Source organism: Juglans regia, unplaced genomic scaffold, assembly GCF_001411555.2.
Source record: "Juglans regia cultivar Chandler unplaced genomic scaffold, Walnut 2.0 Scaffold_744, whole genome shotgun sequence".
Lineage (NCBI taxonomy): Eukaryota > Viridiplantae > Streptophyta > Magnoliopsida > Fagales > Juglandaceae > Juglans > Juglans regia.
In genome coordinates, this window is record NW_023362339.1 from 1 (window position 1) to 25308 (window position 25308).

The 25308-nt window shown below is 35.1% G+C and overlaps 2 protein-coding genes across 4 annotated transcripts; both read right to left on the minus strand.

The window, feature by feature from the left end:
• Positions 1 to 594: 594 nt before the first annotated feature.
• Positions 595 to 10249, minus strand: LOC109008585. Of its 3 annotated transcripts, none has more exons than XM_035687206.1 (6): positions 9102 to 10249; positions 8719 to 8868; positions 7343 to 7444; positions 2152 to 2588; positions 1123 to 1324; positions 595 to 949 (listed from the first exon to the last, which is right to left on the minus strand). In XM_035687206.1, the coding sequence occupies exons 1-6, from the start codon at positions 9622 to 9624 to the stop codon at positions 780 to 782; spliced, it is 1584 nt and encodes a 527-aa protein (XP_035543099.1). In that variant the 5' UTR covers positions 9625 to 10249; the 3' UTR covers positions 595 to 779. The 3 variants fall into 3 exon arrangements, with proteins under 3 accessions (XP_035543099.1, XP_035543098.1, XP_035543097.1); XM_035687205.1 differs by having other exon boundaries at positions 595 to 1020; XM_035687204.1 differs by having other exon boundaries at positions 595 to 1324.
• A 14011-nt stretch (positions 10250 to 24260) lies between these two features.
• LOC118346314 lies at positions 24261 to 25142 on the minus strand. The gene has a single exon (XM_035687203.1). It carries the CDS (start codon positions 25140 to 25142, stop codon positions 24261 to 24263), a length of 882 nt encoding a protein of 293 aa, XP_035543096.1.
• Positions 25143 to 25308: the final 166 nt, after the last annotated feature.

Consider the following 25308-nt stretch of genomic DNA (forward strand, 5'->3'; position numbering starts at 1 on the left):
CTAATTGTCCAAACATGTGTTAAAAAACATTGGCCAAGGAAAAATGATCACTACTCAGTTATTTATTTTTACTAGCTTCCTTGACTATAAATATCTATGCATGGGAGATTTGTGATCAGTACTCATGACTGACAACCTGGTTGAACCAACAAAATATATTCACCAATATTATTAATTTTCATTAATTCCTTGGATTCATAGTTGAGATTATCGTTTTGCTCTTTATCTTTCAATGTTATAGTTTTAATGATCCTCGAATTTGTAAATTTTTTACTGAGTCCCTTTGTCAAACTTCCATTTGAAACTTTAACAAAAATCTAATGTAGCACGCCACATAGCGAAAAAATAATAAGAATTTTGAAAAATTCTAAATGAAAGTAATTAGGTCATGAATTAGGAAGTGATTAGGGTTGAGCCACTGTACTGGAAGTAAGGTAAATTACGAAGAATTTTCTTGTTTCTCAATATTATTGAATAGAACAATATCAACAATGTATGTAAAAACTTCTAAATATCACAATAGTTGGATAATTTATTGATGAATTAATGATAACAGGTCGAAAACCATTAACCATAAAACATGAAAGATAAACCTATTTTGAAAATCCATCCATTGGTTTATTGGCCCAACAAAAGGGAACATATATTCCGTTTTGGCTGATATGCCAATAATTCATACAACAAATATACGTGATGATGATATCCGATTGCAGCTTTATAATTTCAGTTTCATTTTCCTGTCGAAGATGCTTGGCCCATAGGTTGAAATGATCATATCTTTAAGAATGGGGAGCTGAATCCATAAGAAGATGGTGACTGGAACACCACCCAAACAAATGAGAGGAATTGCAATCCTTGATTGCTCGTGTAGGATGATTAAAAGAGCACTGGCAAAGGTTATCATCATGGTCGCAATAGAGCAAAAGAGGGTGGAAAGGCCTATTATCATCTGTCTCGGCAAATATTCGAGAAAATCATCTTCTGTATAACGTGAGGTAAGGATTCCCAAAAACATCAAGACTGAAGTTGAGGATAAAAAGAAGGATAAGGCATCGCATATCATAAAGACCCTAAACGACTTTTTGTTCAAAAAAATAGGCAGACCCGTATCTTGGTTGTTACCTCCTGGAATGGTAAAGGCCACTGCAAACATAATGGTAACAATGAGAGCACCCACCACCGTACATGACCTTGCTGTGTCCTTCATCCATTTCTCTCCCTTTTCCATCATGTTCTCGTGCTTCTCTGTAAACAATTGTCGGGGAGTTAAACCATCCTTGTTGGTAGTTTCCTTATCCTTGGGATGGACAATTCTCTCTACCTCCTGCATTTATAGTATTAGAAAGACTGAGAATCTGACCTTACACAGAAGAAACCGTAATTTAACGAGGTCATAATCAATGCTTCCAAATTAGATTAATCGACGTAGTTCATGTTAAATCGTCATGAGCTCCATTGAATATCTAGTGCTAAGTGCACATATATATATATATATATTTCAGACATGTACAAAAATAGAGAAAAAGACTGGAATTGATATTCTATAAAACCATTAATCCTTATATATCCCAGTACCTCAACCTCTGCCTTCTAAGACCTGATGATCAAAATATTAAGATAGAAAAGGTCTCACAATCTTTATTTCATGCTTTTTTACGTGTTAAAATATTGTTCAAGATCCGAAATGCCAACAGGGCTGCAGTCCCAATTTGGATTAAGATTGGACCGCAACAGGATGACGTTGAATTGGAAGAATTATAAAAGACTAATATTGCACCTGTATGTAATAGATGTTCAATGTGCATTGGTGTTTCTCTCTGATCTGTACCATGAAGCTGAAAACTAATGTAGACTCGGGGTCGAGCCTTGTTGGAAGGGCCTACTTCGTATTTTTATTTCGATTTCACTTGAGGTATTGATCAAGTCAAACAAGAACTTGAGAAAATCTTAATTAAGTCGTGTTCCAATCTAGGAGTATGACACGGAATTGTTAATTAAGTTCAACTCCCAAACACTGCACAAATCTAAAGCTTGTATAAGGCTACTGATTACAAGCTAGTCATTTTATAAACTTCTTTTTTTAGCTTATCACCTACGACATGGGGAGGGAGAGAGAGAGAGAGAGAGAGAGAGAGAGAGAGAGGGGAGGACCTTGAACCATTGTAACTCTCTTTGCATTTGTAAAGCTGCCCCTGGGATTTGATTAACCCGAGTGGAATGTTCTAACATCCCTGCCATATGTAATATGTTATTTCCCTTGGCATCTTGTAAACATTTCATGGCGTTGTAGCTCATCATCGTATCTCGGGAGTATAGAATGCTAAAGATCTTTTCTTGACGATGCAAGACAGCAAGCATAAATATGTTTCTTCTATCTCCATCACGGTACCTTATAAATCGTAGGTCCGTTTCAAGCATCTTAGAAACAAACTCGAAACTCCCGTTCTTGGTAGCCCGAGTAATGGCAGAATAAACCCGACCATCTTTAAGTTGCTGAGTTTTTGATTCTGATATCACTTTACACATGTGAGAAAGAAGTTCATTGTACTGGTCATGGATCTTCTTCATTTCGTACAACTGCGTGATTCCTTTGACAATTATGATCGAGACATTGTCAATTAGTTGAAAATTATAAATAAACTAATAATAAAAAAAACAAAATCAGTGAATGATTAATTTGATGGAGTGTAGTACGGGGTATACCAAAGAAGTTGAGGCTCCTACGGCACAACTTCTTGACAGTGCATGAGCTAGCTTTGCTATAAAGCCACATCATGAACTATTCTATCATTATTAATACTTATTAGCGATAAAAAGCTACACCATTAATATTACTTCTCACTTATTTGTCTTAATTAATTACTATCATATTATATAGCTTTAATTAAATAATTAAAATTAATAATATATAACTTAATTTGGAAGTAGGGCATTTGCTCATGTTGATACCACATCATCCATTCTTATATTAATGAAAAGTCAAGTTAGTAAATATTAAAAAACATGAATTTTTAAAAATGTTAATTAGAACATTTCATATTTATACCTAATTATATAATTCATACGTACTTTAGTAATCGAAGAATGAAAATTTTATTTTATTTTTAAAAAAAAAAAAAAACTCTTTATTCATATCCTGAACAATTAAAAATAACAAATTTCTCATGCATTATACCGTTGAATATTGAGTACTAGATATTTGAAAATGATGAACTAGGACGTTAAATATTTTCTACATATTAGCTTAAATGTTATTTACTCTATTTTTGAAAATTATTAACTAGATTATTTGTTGAGAATTTTGACTTGCATAATTAAAATTATTCAATTAAAAACAATATATATTTTTTTGAAATATGTTTGTGAAGGCTTCGATTAATGACCATCGTTAATGTAGTTACATGAACATGTCTTATATGTGTTTTCATTATTCATAATTAATTTAGACTCAGATGCTCTGTTGCTTATCAAGATGTGGAGGTAAGTGTGTTACCAGCTAGGAGTTCAGACCATTGTCCTTTACTGATAAGATTGTGGCCTCAGATTACTCATACCAGAAAATATAGACCTTTTAGGTTTGAAGCCAGTTGGGTATTATCTAAAGAATGTAGTCAAAATGTTGCTAATGTATAGCAATCTGGACAGAAGAGCAATGATTAGGTTGAGCTGGTCAAGAATCATTTTAATCAATGTAGAGCACAATTAAAGCTTTGGAGTGTAGCTACCGGAGCCAGTATGAGGAAGATCATCAAGGATAAAACAACACAGTTGTCTCATTATTTTGAGAAGGAGATGCTCATGGTGTGGTGGAAATGCAGCAGGTTCAAAAACAATTAAATGAGCTTTTGGAACAGGAAGAAATTGCATGGAAGCAGATAGCCAAACATCATTGGTTAAAGGTTGGGGATAGTAACACAAGGTATTTTCATTGGTGTGCTAACCAAAGAAGGAAAATTAATCATTCTGGCTATGTGGAAGATGCTAGGGGTTGTTCATATGCTACTCACAATGACATCAGTAAGGTTTTCATGGAACATTTCAAAAATGTTTATAAAACTTCCAATCCAACAGGTATAGAGGATGTTCTGCAAGACTTCCACATAAGAATACCATCTGATTTTCAAGGAGAATTGGAGAAGGACTATACGCGTGATGAGGTCAAAAAGGCACTGTTTCAAATGTACCCTTTGAAATCCCCTGGGTCAAATGGTTTCTCAACATGTTTTTATCAGAAATATTGGCAAATTATTGGAGAACAGGTTAGTACAGTTGTTATAAATCTTCTTAATGGGAATGGATCATGGGAGAATATTAATTCTAATGTGTTGTGTTTGATACCAAAAAATAAAAATCATTTGAAGGTGGTAGATTATAGGCCTATCAACTTGTCCAATGTGTTATATAAGTTATGCTTTAAAGTGGTTGCAAATAGGCTGAAACCAATATTGCCTCATGTGATTAGTCCATATCAAAGTGCTTTTGTGGCTAATAGGCTTATTTCAGATAATATATTGGTGGCTTATGAGACTCTTCATTCGATGTCTACTAGGCTGAAAGGAAGGGAAGGTTATATGGCTTTAAAGCTTGATATGAGTGAAGCCTATGACCGAATGGAATGGGCTTTTATTCATGTTGTGTTGCACAAGATGGACTTTCCTTGTAAATTGATAAGTGGTGTTATGGTGTGCCTACAATCTGTCTCATATTCAGTTTCAGTAAATGGGATACCAAGTTAGAAGTTTTTTCCTTTAAGATGACTCAAACAAGGGGATCCAATTTCTCCTTATATTTCTTTGATTAATGTTGGACAGAATGGTGCTCTACATAGAATTCTAATAGGAAGAGATGGTTTTAGACTAAGTCATTTGTTTTTTACAGATGATAGTCTGACATTTTGTAAAGCTTCAATAAAGGAGTGGTAGTGTTTGCAAACCGTGATAAGTAAATATTAAGTCGCATCAGGACATAAGCCAAATAGAGATAAGACAACACTATTCTTTAGCAAGAATACTAGAACTGAGACAAAAACTTATTTGACCAGTGTTACTGGTGTGCCAGCTGTTAGCTGCTATGAGACTTATTTGGGGCTTCCTGTCATGATAGGGAGGGGTAAATTAAGATCCTTTACCTACATATTGGATAGAGTATGGTGGAGGGTCAGCAATTGGAAACTTAAGTTTTTGTCACAAATGGGAAAGGAGGTTCTTGTCAAAGCAGTTGTTCAGGCCATACCTACATATTGTATGTTTGTATTCCAACTTCCGAAAGGTATACTACAAGGCATAACTAAGATGATCTAGAATTTTTGGTGGAATCATAAATAGCAGGAAAAGGAAATTCACTGGACTAATTGGTCAATGCTAAGTAAGACAAAACGGATTGGAGGATTGGGTTTTAGAGACCTGGAATGCTTTAATAAGGCCCTCCTAGCTAAGCAATGTTGGAGACTAAATCAGAATCTGAGTTCTCTTGTTTCCAAAGTCATGCAAATGAAGTACTATAGGAATAAAGATTTTCTGCAATCGAGTTTGGGATATCAACCTTCATATGCTTGGAGGTCAATCTAGGGGGCTAAAAATTTATTACAAGAAGGTATGATCTGGAGAGTTGGAGATGAAAAGTCAGTTTCAATATGCAAGGATAAATGGGTTCCTAAACCTTGGACTTTAAAAATTCAGACTCCTCCTACTTCACCGTCCATATCAGCAAAGGTCCATGAACTGATTGATACTGAAAATTGCAGATGGAATGAGGGGATGGTGAGTGGTAATTTTGGTACAGATGATGCTGAAGCTACACTAAAGATCCCTCTTGGTATGATATGGAGAGAGGACAAACAGATATGGCAGTACACACATTCTGGTCTTTTCTCTGTGGGAAGTGCTTATCACTTATAGAGAATGATGAATGATAGATTTAATGGGGAACTTCCAACCAATCCTCTCGAGACATGTTTTGGAAATATCTTTGAAATCTACCTATTCCAAAGGTAGTTCAAGTCTTTATTTGGAAAGCATGTCATAATGGTCTACCAAGAAAATCAAACTTAGTCAAAAAAGAGGATACTTATATCTAATCTGTGTCCTATATGTGGTTTGGTTTCTGAAGATGTGATTCATACCCGTGGAATTGTGAGGCAGCAATGGATGTTTGGAGTCTTGGTTGCTTTAAGATACAAAAACAGAGTGCTTGGGGTTTGGATTTTTTTATCATTTATGGAGCATATGTCTGCAATACTAGAGCATCAAGAATTTGCTGAAATGGCCATGATTTTGAAGAAGATTTGGCTTAGAAGAAATGTTGTCATCTATGAGAACTTTTTCCTTCACCCCACAAGTCTTGTTTGTTAAGCTAGGGAGCAGTTACAAGAGTATTAGAAAGCCAAGATTGAAAGGGTACCCCAGAGCAGTCCTAGACAAGTTACACAGCAAGGTTTGGTGCTACCTGATAACTCATGGGTCTGAGCAAAATGGGATGTTGCATTTGATACAGCTCATTCTCAGATTGGCATTAGGGTACGTGGTGGTTAGGGATCTGGAAAAAGTCTTAGTAGTATTGAAGGAACCTGCTGCTTTTGGTGCTAACTCCACGTTTGCAAAGGCAAGAGCTGCATTGAGTGCAAGTGTGTTTTGTTGTGCTCTGGATTTTGAATAAGTGATGCAGTTAAAAAGCCCGAGGAGAATTTCCCTAAGTTTGGGCATATTGTGGAGGAAATTAAGCATGTTCTGCATGGGTTAAAAGATTGGCAGATTGGATATGTACAGACAGAGTTTAATCAAGTTGCTCATGTACTTGCAAAGGATGCTCTAGTATTATGTATCCCAGAATGTATTGGAAGGATGGTATTGTCTGATTTATATTTACTGTAAAAATAAATCAGATTCAATGCCATTATAAATAATTAGATAATATTAAGCAAAAAATCTACTCAACCTCCTACTATTCACACAACCTCCACACTCTACATTATTTTTAATTTTTATTATTTTTTTCTTTTATTAAATATTTATTATATAAATAATGAATAAATAATTTAAAATAATTTAAAAAGAATAAACTCAAAAAAAAAAAATTTTAAAAATATTAAAAATTTTAAAAAGTGTGGAGTGTGGAGTGTGGTGGAGGTTGTGTAGCAAAGCTAAGAGTACTGATATTCCTCGATCCTATGACTATTTTACATGATTATTTTGCAATCAATCAATATGTTTTTTTATTTGAGTTTCAAATTTTAAAATAACCACCCTCTATTTAAAAATAATTATAAAAAAAAAAAAAAAAAAGCATTATCAAAAAAAAAAAACTGAAGATTATGGGAAAGTAAGCTAAGGCAAAATTAGCATACCTGATATGATATTTTGATCTTCTTGATTGCTTTGGCGTTGTTCTCCGTTCGAAACGTTTAAACGAGTGTCACTGATCGAAGGTGCGAATGGAATGCGCATACCTTTTTAGCAAGCAAAAGTTAACAAATCTTCTTTATAACAACAAGAAAATAAAAAATAAAAACAATCAGCAAATCAAATCTTAAATATGCCCTAGGTTAACAAAGAAACAAGAGAATAAATAACTTTAAGGTATAGCATCGACTTTATAACTTAAGTATATTTTTTTGTTTTAGTAAAAGAGAACCTTTGAATAATTATATATGATGATCTTTGAAGTCAGATACATGAAATGTATTCTTAATACTTATTGAAATTATTTAGATTCATATTATATTTTTTATTCTTGAATTGCATTTATTGTATATAATTTTAGATTTATATTACCTTCACTTTATCGAAAATAGTCATGGATTTATACTTTAAATTGATTTATATATATGATTTTAAATACATGAAATTTTGTTTTATATTTATAGGAGAAAATATACAAAGCCTCTCAAACTACCACCCAATTGACAATAACATCCTCAAAGTATCAATGTTTACAATCAATTCCCTTAAACTGCCAAAAAATTGCAATGTACCCTCTTTTCTCTTAAGAAGACAAAATAAGCTCTAAAAATATTTTAGAAATTACAAAATAACCCTATCAAATAAAAATAATAATGTTTAAATAATATTTTTTCACATAAATGCTTTTTAAGATAAAAATAATTATTCTAAAACATAAAGAGAAATACTTTTAAGAAATATATTTGTAAAATACTAAGTGCTTTTATGTTTCTCAAGTCTTGGGTTTGTTATCAGTATTTTTATTTTAATCTTTGAATTTTTTTCAAAATTTGTTGTTAAATTTCTAATGTTTCAAGGGGTATCTACCAATTTTTTCTGTAGGGGCGAGATTGCTAACTTTTCATAATTTCAGGGAACAATTGTCAGAATTGACAATTTTGGGGGTGATTGGAAATTAATGCTGTGTCAATAGTTTGAGGGGCTTTATATATTGAGAGGGGCTACAATGCCGCTCCACTCTTATTATTTTTGCTTAACTAATTCCAAATGATCTAATTAATTATGATTTTTTATTTTTATTTTTTATTTATTTTTTGTCTTTGTTACAATTAACAGATGAGGGATTAAAGAGTAGTACTACTCTACGCAGGAGAATATTTTTTTAGGAATTCTCATGGATCTTGATTTCTTTTTTAATTAATAAGAAATTAAAAGTAATCCAATATATATTATTGATGGTGTTTTTTTAAATGAGCCATTAATATTGAATAATATCACAATAATGTAAAGCAAGAGAATTAATGGATCAGAGTGGTAATACAGGAGTAGATGCGTTGCTTGCAAAACCCGAGCTGAATTCCACTTGGGAAGGAATGACGAATAGAGGCCAATGCTAAGATGGGAGACTCGTCATCCTTGTCAAGAGCCAGTGCCAAACGGGGGCAGGTTAGGATTAATCCCAAAGCAATATCTGTTAATGTGTACGTCGTACGTACCAGAACATGCATAGAAATGGTCAAAGACGAATTATTCTATTTATATTGCCAAGATCTCGAATGAATATATATATATATATATACACGCACGCGAGGTGGATTAATGTAATAAATTAACTGATATACCTAGATCATATTAAACCATGTCAATCATGTATAAAATTTCTTATCAAACATTTCTATTTACAGAGTACGAGTTCTTACGTACCCAAAGTTCCGGTATAGATGGCACGGGTAAAAAGCGTAGCACCATTGCGATCCTGAATCTCCTGATTATTATCCTGTGGAATTAAATCTTTATCTGGAGTAAGATAATACAACTGGCGCGCCATTTCTATATGCCTGAAATCAATAGCCATAACAACTGGAAGATTTTTCCCTTCGGAATGTCTTATGCTGATCAAGTCAAAGTACTGTCGAAGCATGCACTCCACCATTCCCCATTTCCCAAGCACAACTGCCAAGGTTAGAGCTGTGTGACCGTCACTATCATACATGGCCAAGCCCTCATTCGACATTTGCATCACCAACGCCTCCACTATATGAACATGTCCATGTGTAACAGCAGTGTGAAGAGCCGTTTGGTCCTTATCTTGAATTTTCCAATTCAATGCACCGGGGGATAGAGACTCAAGAATTACTTCTGTCTCATCCAAATTACCGTCTCGCACAGCATTGTACAATTTTGTAAACTTACCGCGTAACTCTTCATCATCTCGACGTTCTGCCATTTTTTCTTTACTTTCTTCACAATGTTAAGTATTCAAGGACTAAGAATTCATTTGAACATTTGGAGTATCTCAAAATTTTAAAATAGTAGTGAAATAATTTGATCAAATTAGATGTTTTATTGGCCTGGTTTCGAGAAATAATAGAGAAAAAGTTGAATAAAAATATTATAAAGTTAAAAAAAAAAATTTGAATATAATTTCTTAATATAATTTTATTTTGAAATTTCTAAAAGTTATATTGATTTTTTTACTTGAATAATAATTAAATAATAATTCGATAAAAAGTTAACGATTTGAAATTGAAAAATACTTTTTTTATTCAAGTGGGTTTTAGAAATTAAATTATAAAAGTTTTTGATAATTTTGTGTTTTATTGTCCAAACAAGTTATTATAAATTAATAGGACAATGCTACAACTCCAGCTGGGGACTCCTGTTGGAGCTCTAACATGTGTTTTCATGTAATTTTTTTTTAAGTTATTTTTTATATAGATATTTTTAACACTTTTAAATATTTTTAAAAAATAAAATAAATTTAAAATATCATTAAAAAACACTTCCTTAAGTAGAAAGTAAAAAAAAAATTATAAAAAAAATGCTTCTTTAATCACGAAGTAAAATAAAAAATCATAAAAAAAAATTTTATGATTTTTTATTTTACTTTGTGATTAAGAAAGTATTTTTTAATAATATTGTAATTTTTTTTATTTTTTAAAATATTTAAAAGTATTAAAAAAATTTATCTAAAAATAATTTAAAAAAAGAAAACACGAGAGCTCCGGCCAGAGCTCTAGCTAGCATTATTCTTATAAATATACATGCGCAACGAACGTATGTCAGAAATATATAGTACCAATTAACAAGTCAAGCTGGCAGATATCTGGATGAAGAGGGTCCAATTCATGAGATAAGTTCTATTGTAGAGAAAGAGATGTCTTGTAACTGATTTTCGTACAATAAATGAAATGAGAAGAAGTATTTTGATGTTTCAAAAAACCAAAAAAAAATCTGCTAAACCCAAAATACACCATAACCTCAACGTGTGCAAATTACGACAAAACCCCCATTCCATCTGTCAATTCCCTGATCACTATCCTCTGTTGTTTGTCAATTAAAATAAAAAGTTAAAACATTAGAACATTAGCTATATTGGTTTACCTAAATCTTTATGTAAAGTTTGTCGCACTTTTTAATATTTTTTTAATATTTATCTCTACTTTCTAAATGCCTATTTTTTTTTTTATTAAATATATTTTTATCTTCATTTTCATAATTTTCAATAACGGCCTATACATCAAAAGATCATATAAAAGTTCTAGAAATTAAAATATACAAAAACCCAAGAATTGTGAGATCAAGAGTTGTAGTGAAAATGTTACGTACTACTTATCCCGCGAGGGAGTGAGATCAAAATAACAACTAAGATTTAGATGATCACTAAGTTATCATTTACTTACATATATGAACATGAATGATTAATATAGCTAAACTCATATGGCTTATATATACTCTCATTAAATAGGAACTAGAAAACAGTGGATTTAGATCTTTAATTTCAGTGTTTTCATCTTCCTCCAGCTCCTAATGAACTGACAAGTACAGCTTCATCACTCTTATGTAAACAGATACATAATATATTAATACTTACGACGCTAGCTAGCTGGACGGGACTCGGGAGGGTGGGAGGGAGGGATTTTCTCCAAAATTAACTGTCGGCTTCTAAGTCTGATCTTGTAGTCTCCGGAAGGTCACGACGATCGGTCTTGCAGAAATGGATGACCTTCACACGACTCAAATATGCCTTGGAATTCCTTTTTTATCGCTACTTCAGAAGACATGATGATCATGCCCCCAAATAATTGAATTATCCTGTTGGGGTCTAATCATTTCTTTTTTTTGACAAAAGCAGATTCCCTCCCTCATGAGATTCCAAGTCATGCATTTGGATTTTGGAATGGAAATCATTCAAATCATAGTGGTACCCGTGCTGTAACATTGAAAAAGCATTCGGAACCATGATCATTACCGGCGGGCCCGTTGTAACTTTGTCGTGTGCGATAGTATGATCACCCTTGAACTTACTTTATGGTATACATATATATATATATATATATATATATATATGTTCTTGCTGGATAATAACTAACTCGTTCTAGTTTATTGGAAGCAGCTCATCAGGAATAAAACAAGTATCCGTATTGCTATACATTTAAATTACTTTTCATATTTAATTAATTACTGTAGAATTTAATTATTTCAATTTTACTTTACCATTACGTTTAAATTATTATATTTATATTGTGATTTTAAAATCGTTTCCGTTAGATCATTTCTGTGACCCGAGTTATGAAGATTGGACCTCATTTCTTTTCCCTCCATTTTTCTTTCCTCTCCTTTTCTTTTCTCTTTCTTTTCTTTTTTCTTATTTCTTCCTTCGGTCTCTCCCTCCCGCGTGCAACCCAGCTTCCCCTCCCTCTCTCCGTCCGTTCCTACTTCTCCACCCAGTGCCGCCGTGAGCCGGCGGTGATTGACACCGCCCAGCCCATTAGCTTCCCCACCGGCTGGCGACACTACCCCACCAACCTCAGCTCCATTCGGGCCGCCATTAGCTACCACAAGCCTCTCCAAGCCACGACGCTCTTTCTGCCGCTGCGCCGCCGTCGCACCACCATTGGCCACCATCTTCTCACTACTTCATCATCGACCTCTTGGCAACCCATTGGACCCAACCTCACCTCCAATCCATCACCAGTGAAGCACTTCCAACTCTACTTCCGTTTTGAGTGTTTTTGGTCTTCTACCGCCGCCCACGCCGCCACCCACGGCCAACCCTCACCACCACTAGCTTCACCGACCTCCCTAGGCCCTACCCTATCAATTTTGGGTCTTCGTTTGTCTCCGTTGAAAAGTGGGTCTTTGAGACCCACGGCCACAGTGCATTTGGCACTGTTTTGTAGCTGTGTTGATACTTCTTGCAGCTTCATGATCCTTTGGAAATTTCTATATAGCGCTGTAAGTATTTTCTAAAGAATTCTTGTAAATTTAATGTATTTTTGCACTAACACATTACACTGTATTTGAACTGTTGATTGGTTTTGCCGGACTGAGTCTGAGGAGTACAGGGGTCGGATGGATTGATGAATGAAGTTGTTTGGTTGAATTTGATTGGGTTGGTTATTGATGGTTGTTGATTAGTGTCGATACATGTACATTTCATGATTTCATGCATGATCATGTTTGTAAAGGAAACTGAGTTTTCGTGTATTGCATTCATATTCATGTGTTTATTGAAAACTGGGTTTTCATGTGAAATGATTTGTTGGGTGCGTGTGTATCACGAACCCCAATCCAAGATGGGGTATTATCTTGGTGGAGCTCCTCTGGTCACTCGGGAGCGTAATATACTGAGTGACGTCCCCTGGATTGTCGCCGGGCGACAATGGGATCGGACGAGAGGGTCTCGTGCCGACTCCGTGGTCCTTCTGCTGGCGGGGACTAGAGGATGCTTGGCCACGTATGCGCTGGGCGTGGAACTGGGCATCGCTCGTTGTGTAGTGGATGTTTTACCACGAACGTGTTGGGCGCTGAAGTGGGCATCGCTACGAAGTCAGGGTGTGCGGATGACCCATAGGGGAGATCATGGTGCATACGTTAAAAATGGACTATTTTCTGGGAAAATAGCGTGTGTTGGATTTTGTGTAAACAATTTTTTGGGAAAATGTTTTACGGATTATTTTTGGGCCAACTAGGATTTTGGCGTGTGTTGGAAAATATTCACTTTCGGGGAAAATGATATTTTTAGAATAATGCATATTTTATCATATGCATGCATGTTGGTTGCATTAAATGCATTTTATTCCTGAGGATTGTTTGGTTTATACTTACCTGCGGTACCGTTTTATGGTAACGCAGATTTTGATGCAGATAAATATGAGGGTCAGCCTGAGAGTCGGCTCCGCCCGAGGAGTGATTTGAGATCACTCATTTGTTATTTGGGACATGTGTTAAACTTTATTTTGGGATGATTGTATAACTATTTAAACCCTTTTACTGATGTTTAGATTGTATTTAAATTCTGGTACTTAGTTGACTAATCCGCTGTGTTGTTTTTTTTTATACACTGTTGTATGTACACACACTTGGCACTTTCGTTGGGATGCGTGACCGTGTTGTCATCATCCTGACGTCTCGATTCCTGTATTTCCTTACATGGGGGTCGGGGGCGCCACAACTACAACATATATTATTTTTTGCGGCACACGTAAGTTACCGCAAGAACTCAAAAAACTATGACTATTGCGCTAAAGCCACGATTTTTTCCTCGCAAGTTACACACCAGAATTTAGGCGTGGCACTAGATGGGTTTTTCGCCGCAATGGCACAGCCGAATAATTGACCCCGATTACCGTCGATTTACATGCCATGAAAGATGCCCTCAATTACTGCCACAGATATGGATCTCAAAATCGTGATCTTTGCTGCAAAATCATCAATAGCTGGGACAATTTCTTGTTCATCGCAAAACCCCACTTCCTATCGGCATGTTGTGATCCGCCGTTGAAGTTAGCTGTAGTTTTTGCGCCGCCAGTAAAACTTATAGGTATGTGACGCAATAACCCATTTGCGGCATTTAAAGAAATTGCAGCAACAAAATCTCTTTTTAAGGGTATTGACTGGGTTTTCCCCCTTTTTGACAATTCAATTTCGCGGCATTTTTTTCCCCTCCGCAGCTGATTTCACCCTCATTCATCAAATTTGAGAAACCAATTTAGCAGAGCTGGGGCTAGATGGAATCTCACAAATCAATTTGGCATGCACCATAAAGATGCAAGGTTTGTCACTTTGTTGAACTAATTGGTCCCTATTTCTCACTTTTTAATCTCTGATCCATTAAATGTAAAATATTATTGAACAATTAGATCATGGTTTTGTATGGCTGCATCTGGTTTTGCACATGATCATACAGTTTTCACACAAATCAATTAACGTCATGTATATCTATATACAATACTCACATATACTATATATATATATCTATATATATTATGATTCCACAATGGCATATATTGTGGGTGTAATATTAATGATGGAAAATATCTTGATGCAATTGAAGACTTTGCACACTATATATAAACTGAAAGCAGTATTTGTCATTGAAGGCAGCCAGATATGACTCTTTCAAATATGAGTTTATAACTTAGTTTAATAGCCCCACAAATTTGGTAAATATTTGGATTTCCAAAATGACACTTAGTCTTTCCCTCTCGAAGAGCCCTCTATTTTAGAGTAGTTCTACAGACAGGCACAAATGTGTGCCTATCTGCGGACGACACTGACGTGGCATTTTTGCCACGTCAGCAATTATATTTAAAAAAAAAAAGGAAAAAGACAAAAATGCTAAAAAGGAAGGAAATATGTAAGAGCAGGAGGGAATAATTATTTTGCATTTCATTCAAGCGGTAGTCCAGGCAATGACGAAGGCGAAAAATCCAATTTCAGTGGCTTTGACGTAGTGCTACAGAAAGTTTCATCAGATTTCTTCCTCTCTCTCAGATCTTAGTTGTCAGTTTCTTCCTCCGCATCGTGACTCCATCGTTGATCACTTGCAGCAACCCACCTACCCACATTTAGTGGTGGAACCTGGTAAGAGGCTTAGTGAAAATCATAGATGCCTGTAGTGGAAAATCACAGATGCCTATAGTGAAAAATCACAGATGCTTGTAGTGAAAATCACAAATGCCTGTGGTGAAAATTTTGGGTTTATGCGTCGAACATTTGTTTCATTTTTCATTGTGAATGTATGGGAGGCCTGTAGTGAAAAATGTCCATTTGTTTCATTGTGCGGAATTTGGTTCATTTGTTCCTTAGTTGGGTGACATTTGTATGGTTATACATGCGTAATTTGTCAATTTTATAGCTTTCCAAGTGTTTGTTTTGGTTGTAAATTTTGGCATAAAATCTTTCTATAATATCAGTTTTATTTTTATGAGTTTGGTTATTTAGATTGTATCATATTACACTTGGTTATTCAAGTTTTATTTTTTTATTTAGGTTTTATCATATTATTCAGGTTGTATCATATAAATTTTGACACTCAGGTAGCTAGAAAGTAGATCCTAAAGAAAAAAAAGCACACAAGAAATTTAATCAAAACAGATCATATATTTCTTGTCATAAAAAAATAAAAACAATTTTCTGATACAAATGAATGGGTACTCACTGATCATATTCAAAGTTAATATAATATTGTAGGTGCGTGCATCTTGTTTTTATTCTTGACAACCACCCTCATTGCTGAGGTAGATGGAGAAAGAGAAAGAAGATGTATCTCGCATAACAACTCCTATCACTACTCCATCAACCCAGATATTGTACATCTCTTTCAATAGTTGACGCGTGTTTGTTTTATTGCGTGGGTGCGTTGATTACCATTATGTTATTATATGTTAGGACATATCAAGACCACTTTATCCAAACTTTTCAAACTACATGCCAAGTTACTACGGTCCAGTACCTCATGCGTGGTTACCACCTTTTGTGCCTCCTCCAAGTGCCAGTCCATATCCATGGAGTAATCAGGTGATTGTTGGATGGTAAAATAGTTCACATGTGCTTTATTTTATGAACTTGAATATTTGGTCTTTTTTAAATATTTTTTAGAAAACTACAGCAACACCTATGGAGCTCTACTTCCGTTACCACGTCAAGTACTACTGCCCTGAGTAGTACCGCTACCTTGTATAGTTCCGTCATACCAATGATAGTACCTCCTCCAACTGCCTATCAATATCCATGGAGCAACCAGTTGATAATTTCTTAGAGTATTTATTGTAGTTAGTGTCTTTTTATTTTTTGAAATTGAATTTTTGTTCTAATTAGTTGTGTTTAAATTTTTTTTATGAAAAACTACAACAACACCCATGAAACTTTACTTCCACTGTCGCGTCAAGTACTGATACCTTGAGTAGTTCCTCTGTTGTGTCAAGTACTATTGCCATTCATAGTTCTGCTACTGCATCAAGTACTGCTGCCTTGAGTAATTCCGCTGCGTTGTATAATTCTGTTATACCAATGATGGGACCTCCTCCAAATGCTTACCCATATCCATGGTGTAACCAGGTGATGATTTATTGGAGTATTTATTGTTGAATACTTGGTCCAATTATTTATGTTTATAACTTTTTTTTTAAAACTGCAGCAACACTCATGGAACTCTACTTTTGCTGCGATAGATACTTCCGCTGCAATGCCTACTTCCGCTCCTATGTCTAGTTCCGCAACCAGTGTCAGCTCTGGTGTAGCTGCCAATTCTAGTATACAAACTAACGCTAATGTCGCTACTAGCTCATGTTCGACTTTACCAGCATTTGTTTCTCCGACATCTACCAACCCATATCCATGTGATAGTGAGGTGATATGTTGGATTTTTCACATGTTGTCTTTCACATTATCCACAATATATATTGTCATATAATACTTCTTTTCCTTTAATTTTCAAGAAATTAAAGTGCAGCAAAGTAAGTCTGTTGAAGAAATTAGTGAAGCCACATTAGATTCAATATAAGTTGAAACGCAGTCTATTGGCTTTTTGGGTAATACGGTTGATACCAAAGAGGCTTGCAGTTCCGGGTCACTTCATTTGGAGCCTACTGATGGGGGTGATATCATTGAGGAGCCAAAGCCAGAGATGCGTTTTGAGTTGGAGGATGAGTTGATGACTTACTATAAACATTACGGAAAATGATGTGGTTTTGAAGTTATGACACAAAGAAATAAAAGGGAGAAAGATGAGACTGTGAAATATATCACCGTGGGATGTGCTCATGGTGGTAAGGCACGAAATAGGGCATCAAACGTCTCCAAGCCACGGCCAACAAGTAAGACAGATTGCAAAGCAAGGATGAATGTGATGTTAAAGGATGGGAAACTGTGTGTCACATCCGTATTTAACACACAATCATGTTCCAAGAAAATCCAGGTTTTTCAGATGCAACACAGAAGTTAATGAGTCTATTAGGAGGGTGTTGGATATAAATGATCAGGTTAGCATACGGATGAATAAGAGTTTTCATGCTCTTGTGACTGAGGCCGGTGGGTTTGAGAATGTACAATTTGGAGAAAAAGATTATCGTAATTATATTGATAAGGCATGACACCTGCGCCTTGGTAAATGTGGTGCCCAAGCACTGTTTGAGTACTTTAGAATGATGCAATACAAGAATGGTGAATTTTTCAATCTCATGGAATTGGATGATGATGATAGGATGAAAAATGTGTTTTTGGGCCGACACCCATAGTAGAGGGGCCTACAACTACTTTGGAGATGTGGTAACATTTGATACCACATATCTGACAAATAGGTATGGAATGCCATTTGCACCTTTCGTGGGTGTAAACCACCATGGACAATCAAGCATTTTGGGTGCAGGCCTTATTTCAAGTGAAGATACAGAATCATTTGTATGGTTATTTAAAACTTAGCTTGATTGTATGGATGGAAAAGCGCCGAATACTATTATTACAGATCAAGATTGCACAATGAACAATGCAATCGTCATTATCTTTCCCAACACGTGGCATAGATATTGCTTGTGGTACATATTGAGAAATGTCCCTGAGAAGCTTGGTTCTCATACTCAATACAAATGTGGCCTGAAAAGTAAGTTGCTATCTTGTGTCTATGACTCCCTTATAATCGAAGAGTTTGAGAATTCTTGGAACAGCCTCAAGGATACGTTCAACTTGCATGAAAATGCATGGTTGCAAAGCTTATATGCAGAAAGAGAGTTTTGGGTGCCGGTATATTTAAAGAACTCGTTTTGGGCTAGAATAAGTACAACTCAATGCAGTGAGAGCATGAAGGTTTTCTTAGACGGCTACGTGCATGATAAGACAAACCTTAAAGAGTTTGTTGATCAGTTCGACAATGCATTGAAGAAAAAAATTGAGAACGAAAATCAAGCTGACTTCCCTTCATTTAACTAGATCAAAAGGTTGTGTCTATTGACACTTTCTTAAACATCACCTCTCATGGGAACCATCACCATGTTAGAATATATCATTCCAAGGGGTACACCGTTTGGTGATCACACCTCTTAGAATAACATCTCTCACTTAATCATACAAAACGGTGACGATCCAGTTGAGTATTTTCCTTGGTACCAATTTGAGCTTTCCACTACTCAACTCTCATCTGCTACTCTTGCAGATCGGCGTCAGAGCATGACAAGCCTTTACGTGCACACGTTTTTTATCATTATTTTATCTGACCGCAACTTTTATCATATGTGCTCCCACTGATCACATATTAGGGGCGACTTCATTTCAATAAAAAATATTTAGTGAACGACATTAATTCTCTGTGATTGGATCAATAATCCATATCCCGTGATTGGATCAATTATTCATTCCTCTGTCACAATTGACGACTTCAGCTAAATACATAACACATGTATCGACCTGCGCTGAATTTTCGTTAAGTACTTCCTCTAGAGGCTATTCCTGACGTTTTCTCTAATTACCTTATCAACGACTTTGCAAATGATTAACCGTTTACTTTGGTAATCAAATCACATTTCACTAAAATTTTAGTGAATGACATTGAATTTTCGTCAGGTACTTACTCACCTGAATATTTCCTTAATCATCTTATCAATGACTTTACCGTGATTAACCTTTTATTTGGTTAATCAACCTGTACTGAAATTTCATCAAGTACTCTCCCTAAGGTCATTCCTGAGGTTTTTCTTGATCACTTTATCAGTGATTTTACAAATGACCAAAATTTTTATTTGGATATCACCATAACTCCAATTTTCTAGGCGTCCTCAGAATTTGTTGAGTTATGCATGTCGACTATGAGATTGCTTCACCTAGGTTTCTCTCAATCCCATTCTGGTCACATGTTCTCTGAATTTCTCCAGAGATAAGCCTTTGGTCAAAGGGTCTGCTATCATTTCGGTCGAGGAAATAAAATTAACATTGACCTCACTTCTTTCCACTATATCTAAAATATAGTGATAATGCACATCAATGTGTTTTTTCTTGGAACTCTGTGTTCCACTTTTTATCAATAAAATGGCAGACTGATTATTACAAAACACATTGATTAGTTCCGTGGATGTACCCAAATTCAAGCTTACAACAAAGAGTTTTATCCACACCGCATTACTCACTGTAGTACTACAAGCAATATACTCTACTTCTATAGTAGATTTAGCAATACAGCCATATTTCTTACTTAACCAAGAAACTGTTGTTCCACCAAATAAAAATATGTATCCAGTTATAGATTTTCTATCATCTACATGACTTCCAAAATCAGCATCACTATAGTCAATTAATTCTAGATCACAGTTTTCGAAACACAATTTCAAATTTTTAGTACCTTGTAAATATCTTAATATACGCTTCACTGCTTGCCAATGCTCTTTACCTGGATTGGATTGAAATCTGCTTACAAATCCTATTGCATGACAAATATTTGGTCTGGTACTTGTCATTGCATACATGAGGCTTCCCACAGCTTGAGCACAGGGAACTTTAAGCATTTCACTTATTTCATCATCATCTTTTAGGCCCATACTTTTATTTAAAGTATAATCTTTGCAAACAGGCGTACTTAAAGATTTACAATTTTCCATACCAAATATTTTAAGCACTTTTTCTAGATATATTTCTTGATCTAAATACAATAGATTTGAATTTCTATCTATAGAAATTTTATACCAAGAACATAGACGGCTTCACCCATGTCTTTCATTTCAAATTTAGATTTCAAGAATTCTTTTGTTTCATGCATCAGATCTAGACAATTACTTGTCAGTAATATATCATCAACATACAATGATAATAATGTTAATTTATTATCATTTTTCTATATGTATACACAATGATCTAGTAAACTCATTTTATATCCCATTTTCAAAATGGCTTGGTGAAATTTCAATTATCATTGTCTTGAAGATTGCTTAAGTCCATACATTGACTTCCTCAACCTGTAAACTTTCTCTTCATGTCCTTTAATTTGGAATCCTTCTGATTGAATCATAAAGATATTCTCTTTTAATTCACCATTGAGAAAAGTTATTTTTACATCTAACTTATGTAATTCCAAATTCATCCTGGCAACAACGGATAAGATGATCCTTACAGATGTGAACTTCACCACAGGTGAATATGTATCCACAAAGTCTACACCTGGTTGTTGAGTATATCCCTTGCCACTAACCTTGCTTTGTACCTTTCCAAACTACCATCAACTTCAAATTTTCATCTGAGAACCCATTTACAACTAATAGCTTTTCTATCTTTTGAAATAGCTGTTAACTCCCAAACATTGTTTTTGTTTATTGACTCTATTTCATCTTTCATGGCCTCAAGCCATTTATCTGAATCAATACTATTGACTGCCTCAGAAAAATTTTCAGGATCATTATCTAAATTTTTCAAACTGGTATTTAGTGTATAATGATCTTGAAATAATATTGATGGTCTTCTACATCTTTTACTCCCATTGTCTCCAACATCAATACTTGAATATTGATTTTTATCTCATTTTCTTTTATTTTTGTTATTCTGGATTTGAATAATATCAAAATTTTTATTGTCAGAGTCTGTGGAGATCTGTTGATTCTCTAAATTATTTAATAAATCTATCTGATCAACAGGAGTAATAAAGTTTGTTTTTTTCAAGAAAACGGTATCTCTACTTTCTATCAATCCTCTTTTAGAATGATAAAATCTGTAACCACTTTCGTTTTCTTCATACCCAATAAACCTGCATTCCTAGGTTTTACTTTTTAATTTATCCCTTAGTGGCCTTGGGATAATTACTTGTGCCTTACAACCTCACACTTTGAATTTACTTAAGTCTGGTTTATGTCTCGTCCATAACTCGTAAGGTGTAAGAGGTTTTATTTTAGTTTCAACTCTATTCAATATACATATAGCAGTCGGTAATGTTTCATCCCAAAAATGTATTGGTAGATTAGCATATGCCATCATCGATCGCACCATATCCAATAGAGTTCTATATCTCCTTTCTGCAATGCCTTTCTATTGAGATTTGTATGACACAGTATAAATATGTCTTATACCATTCAATTTGTAGAAATTATCTAAAGTTTCAAATTCTCCTCCTCTATCACTATTCAAACTTTTAATGGGACTACCCAACTGGGTTTCTACTTCTAATTTAAATTTTTTTAATTTCTCAATTGCCTCAAATTTATGTTTGAGTAAGTAAATATGTCCATATCTTGAATAATCATCAATGAAAGTAATAAAGTACTTCATTCCTCTATGTGTTTTTGTTTTAAAAGGTCCACAAATATCAGAGTGTATAATTTTTAGTAAATCCGTAGATTTCCAACTTTTTGAAAAAGATTTACTACTCATTTTAGCTTTGATACATAGTTCACATATATCAAAATTATCTGAGTTTATTTGTAGTATTAATCTACTTTCACACATTCTGGTAATCTTATTTTTATTTATATGGCTTAATCTTAAATGCCATAAATATGCACAATCTGCGAACACATTCAAATAATCAGAAATAGGTACTTTATCAATATTCAGTACATACATATTGTGATCTTTCATGCCTTTCGCTGACACATTACTCTTACTCATTACAAAGGTTCCAGACTTAAAATTAACTGTGTAGCCTTTCTGATCTAGTACAGGCACTGATACTAAATTCATACGAATACTAGGTACATATAAAACATCACTAAGTAAAATAACAGAACCATTCACTTTGAATTTACATGTACCTTGCCCCAAGACATCGCAGTATGTATTGTTGCTCATATACACTCTGTGCACTCATGTTTGTTTATTTTTAAGTTTGACAAACATATCTTTGTTTATGCATATATGTCTTGTTGCTGCAGAGTAAACCGACCATAAATCTGACATTGGTTCCACTAACATTACTTATGACACTGTCATTATAATTTCCTTGCCTTCTTGTGTTTTTCCTTTATTAAGATATTGTGATTTGTAATGACCCTTCTTTCCACACTTAAAACAGTTTCCAGAAAATAGTTTATTCTGTTTCCTTTTTAACCATTTCTTTTTCTTAAACTATTTTGGTTTTATCTTGTTCTATGTAGAACGCTTATCCTGAGCCATCAATAAATTGGATGATTCACTATCTTTATTCATTTCTTTCATCCTTTCTCATTCAAGTACTAAAAGTACTGTCCTGAGCCATCAATAAATTGGATGATTCACTATCTTTATTCCTTCCTTTCATCCTTTCTCATTCAAGTACTAAAAGTACTGGAAGCGATATCATTGTTACTTCATTTTTACTGTATGTTAAAGAAGTAACAATGTGATCCCAAAATAAAGGAAGACTATTTACTATAGTTGTAACTTGCATTTTATCAGTGAGAGGATGACCAGTATCATGTAATTCTTTTTCAATTAACTCCATTTGAAGTACATGATCGCCAATATCATCATTCTATTTCATACAAGTCCGGTTATAGTTATCCAATAATAACTGTATATAAGTATCCGACCTTAAACCATACTTTACTTCAACTGCATCCATAACTTTCTTAGCAGTTTCATAATCTTCAAATAAAGGAATAATATGATCACTCATGCAATGCAAAATTAAAGCTTTTGTCCATGCATTGTGTTCTATCCATTTATCTTTATTTGAAACGTTACTCCCACTTTAACTTTCATCATTTTCTACAATTTCTTCTCATGACTTTAGTGTTATTAATGTATATATGGTCTTTTTATGAGTTAGAAGAAAAGTTATATGCCTTTTCTAGGTCTGAAAATTTCTTCCATTTAATTTTTCTATCCCTAAGGAATCAATATTTTTCTTTGGTGCCACGAATAATAAACCTTAAAAATTAATCAACAAGAAGAATGTAAAAAAAATAAATGTGTACTATGTAAATATAATAGTTCAACTGTGAAAAATTCCCTCTGACATGACTTGTACACTCTGATACCACTGTTAAGAAATAAAGAAAGCAGAATTTTGACAATATGGTGACACTCTCGTGAGGGTATTTATCCCAAAAGTTGGTATTTTTAAGGGTGGCATGACTGTTTTTGTATTGAAAAACAGAGGCTCTTGGTTTGGACGTGGTGTTGCTATCGTGAAGGTGGTGATCAGCGTTATCTGTGGCCGAGGAAGGAAACGATTAGGGGTGGTTCACAGAGAGTGGTTCTCCATGGTTGCTGCGGACTCACTGTACGTTAGGCGTCCTTTGCAGTGGCTTGATGCATGCTTGCTGGGCGGACGTCCATGCCAGCTGCTAGCTATGTGGCTTGGAAGTTGTTGTTATGTGCAACAGGGCGTTGAGGGGAGGCTGTGAGGGTGCTGGTAGCTTGGTTATGATGATGGTCAAGAATACAAATCTTGGAGAAAGTTGATTGTTGCGACGAGAGAATTGCATAAAGAGATATATAAAAATGGTAACGGTTACAGATCACTACAAAACGCGCATGCTTTGAAGGCTCGTCTGAGAGAGATGGAGAACGTGGGAAGTTTAATGATAGGCTAGCTAAGCTTTTTTTTTTTTTTTTATAATAAACTGATCTCATTAATCAAACCAACCACATACAAGATGAACCAGTATTACAAAGGAAAAGACAGGATCAATGCCTCATTTCCTCAGTAACCATCTGAAGGATATAAGGGGGGCATATTTCGATGTCATAAAGATCTTCAGTGCATTCAAGGGCCGCTTGGGCAAGCTTGTGAGCTGCCATGTTAGCCTCCCGATATACATGAGAGATAGACCAATCAGCAGTTGGGATTAGAACAGCTTTGGCATCTGATATGAGGCAACCACCTAAGCTCCAGTTAGGACAACCTTGGATCACTTGGTCCACGACCTGTTTTGAATCTCCCTCCAAACAGAATTGCCTTATTCCAATTTCCTTACAAAAAACACATGCCAAAACAAGCCCATATGCTTCAGCATCAAAGGCACTGCCTCTCAAAGGTCTGTTAGCACGAAGTGCACCTATCACCAGCCCTTGATGATCTCTGATTAGGACACCAATGCCAATCCTTCCTAGCCTCGATTGCACAGCTGCATCCCAATTCACTTTAAAAGCACCTACTGCAGGCTTTGTCCATCTGTGAACTCTTGTCATGTTCTCATAGTTAGCATCAACCTCCTTTTGGAAAGCCTCTTCATGCAGAGACAATTCTGCCCTGGCCTGGCCAATGACTTCTTGAGGGTGTTTAAAAACTTTCCCATGTAAGACATCATTTCTTCTCGCCCATATCACTCTCATTGTAGCAGCCACCTCATTTAAATCCCCTGGTTCAAGCTTGCCAATCAATTCTGCCCAGATATTAAAAACCAAGTCACTGTGAAAAGAAAATTTTTGCACTTTCTTTGGGCCTTGACACCAAACATCTTGGGCACTGCTGCATCCCCATAAAGCATGGCCAGAGGTTTCAGATTCCCTTTTGCATATCAAACAAATGCTATCCTTTACCACCTTTCTTCTTTTCAGGTTAGCCATAGTGGGCAAGGCTTCACTGCATGCCCTCCAGATAAACATTTTGGTGGCAGGAGGAACCTTGAGCTTCCAAATGGACCTCCACACTTGGCAGTTCTCAACTCTGCTAGAAGGTTCTCCTCCTTGCTCTCTCTCCAATTCATTGCCAAGATAGTATCCACTTTTAACT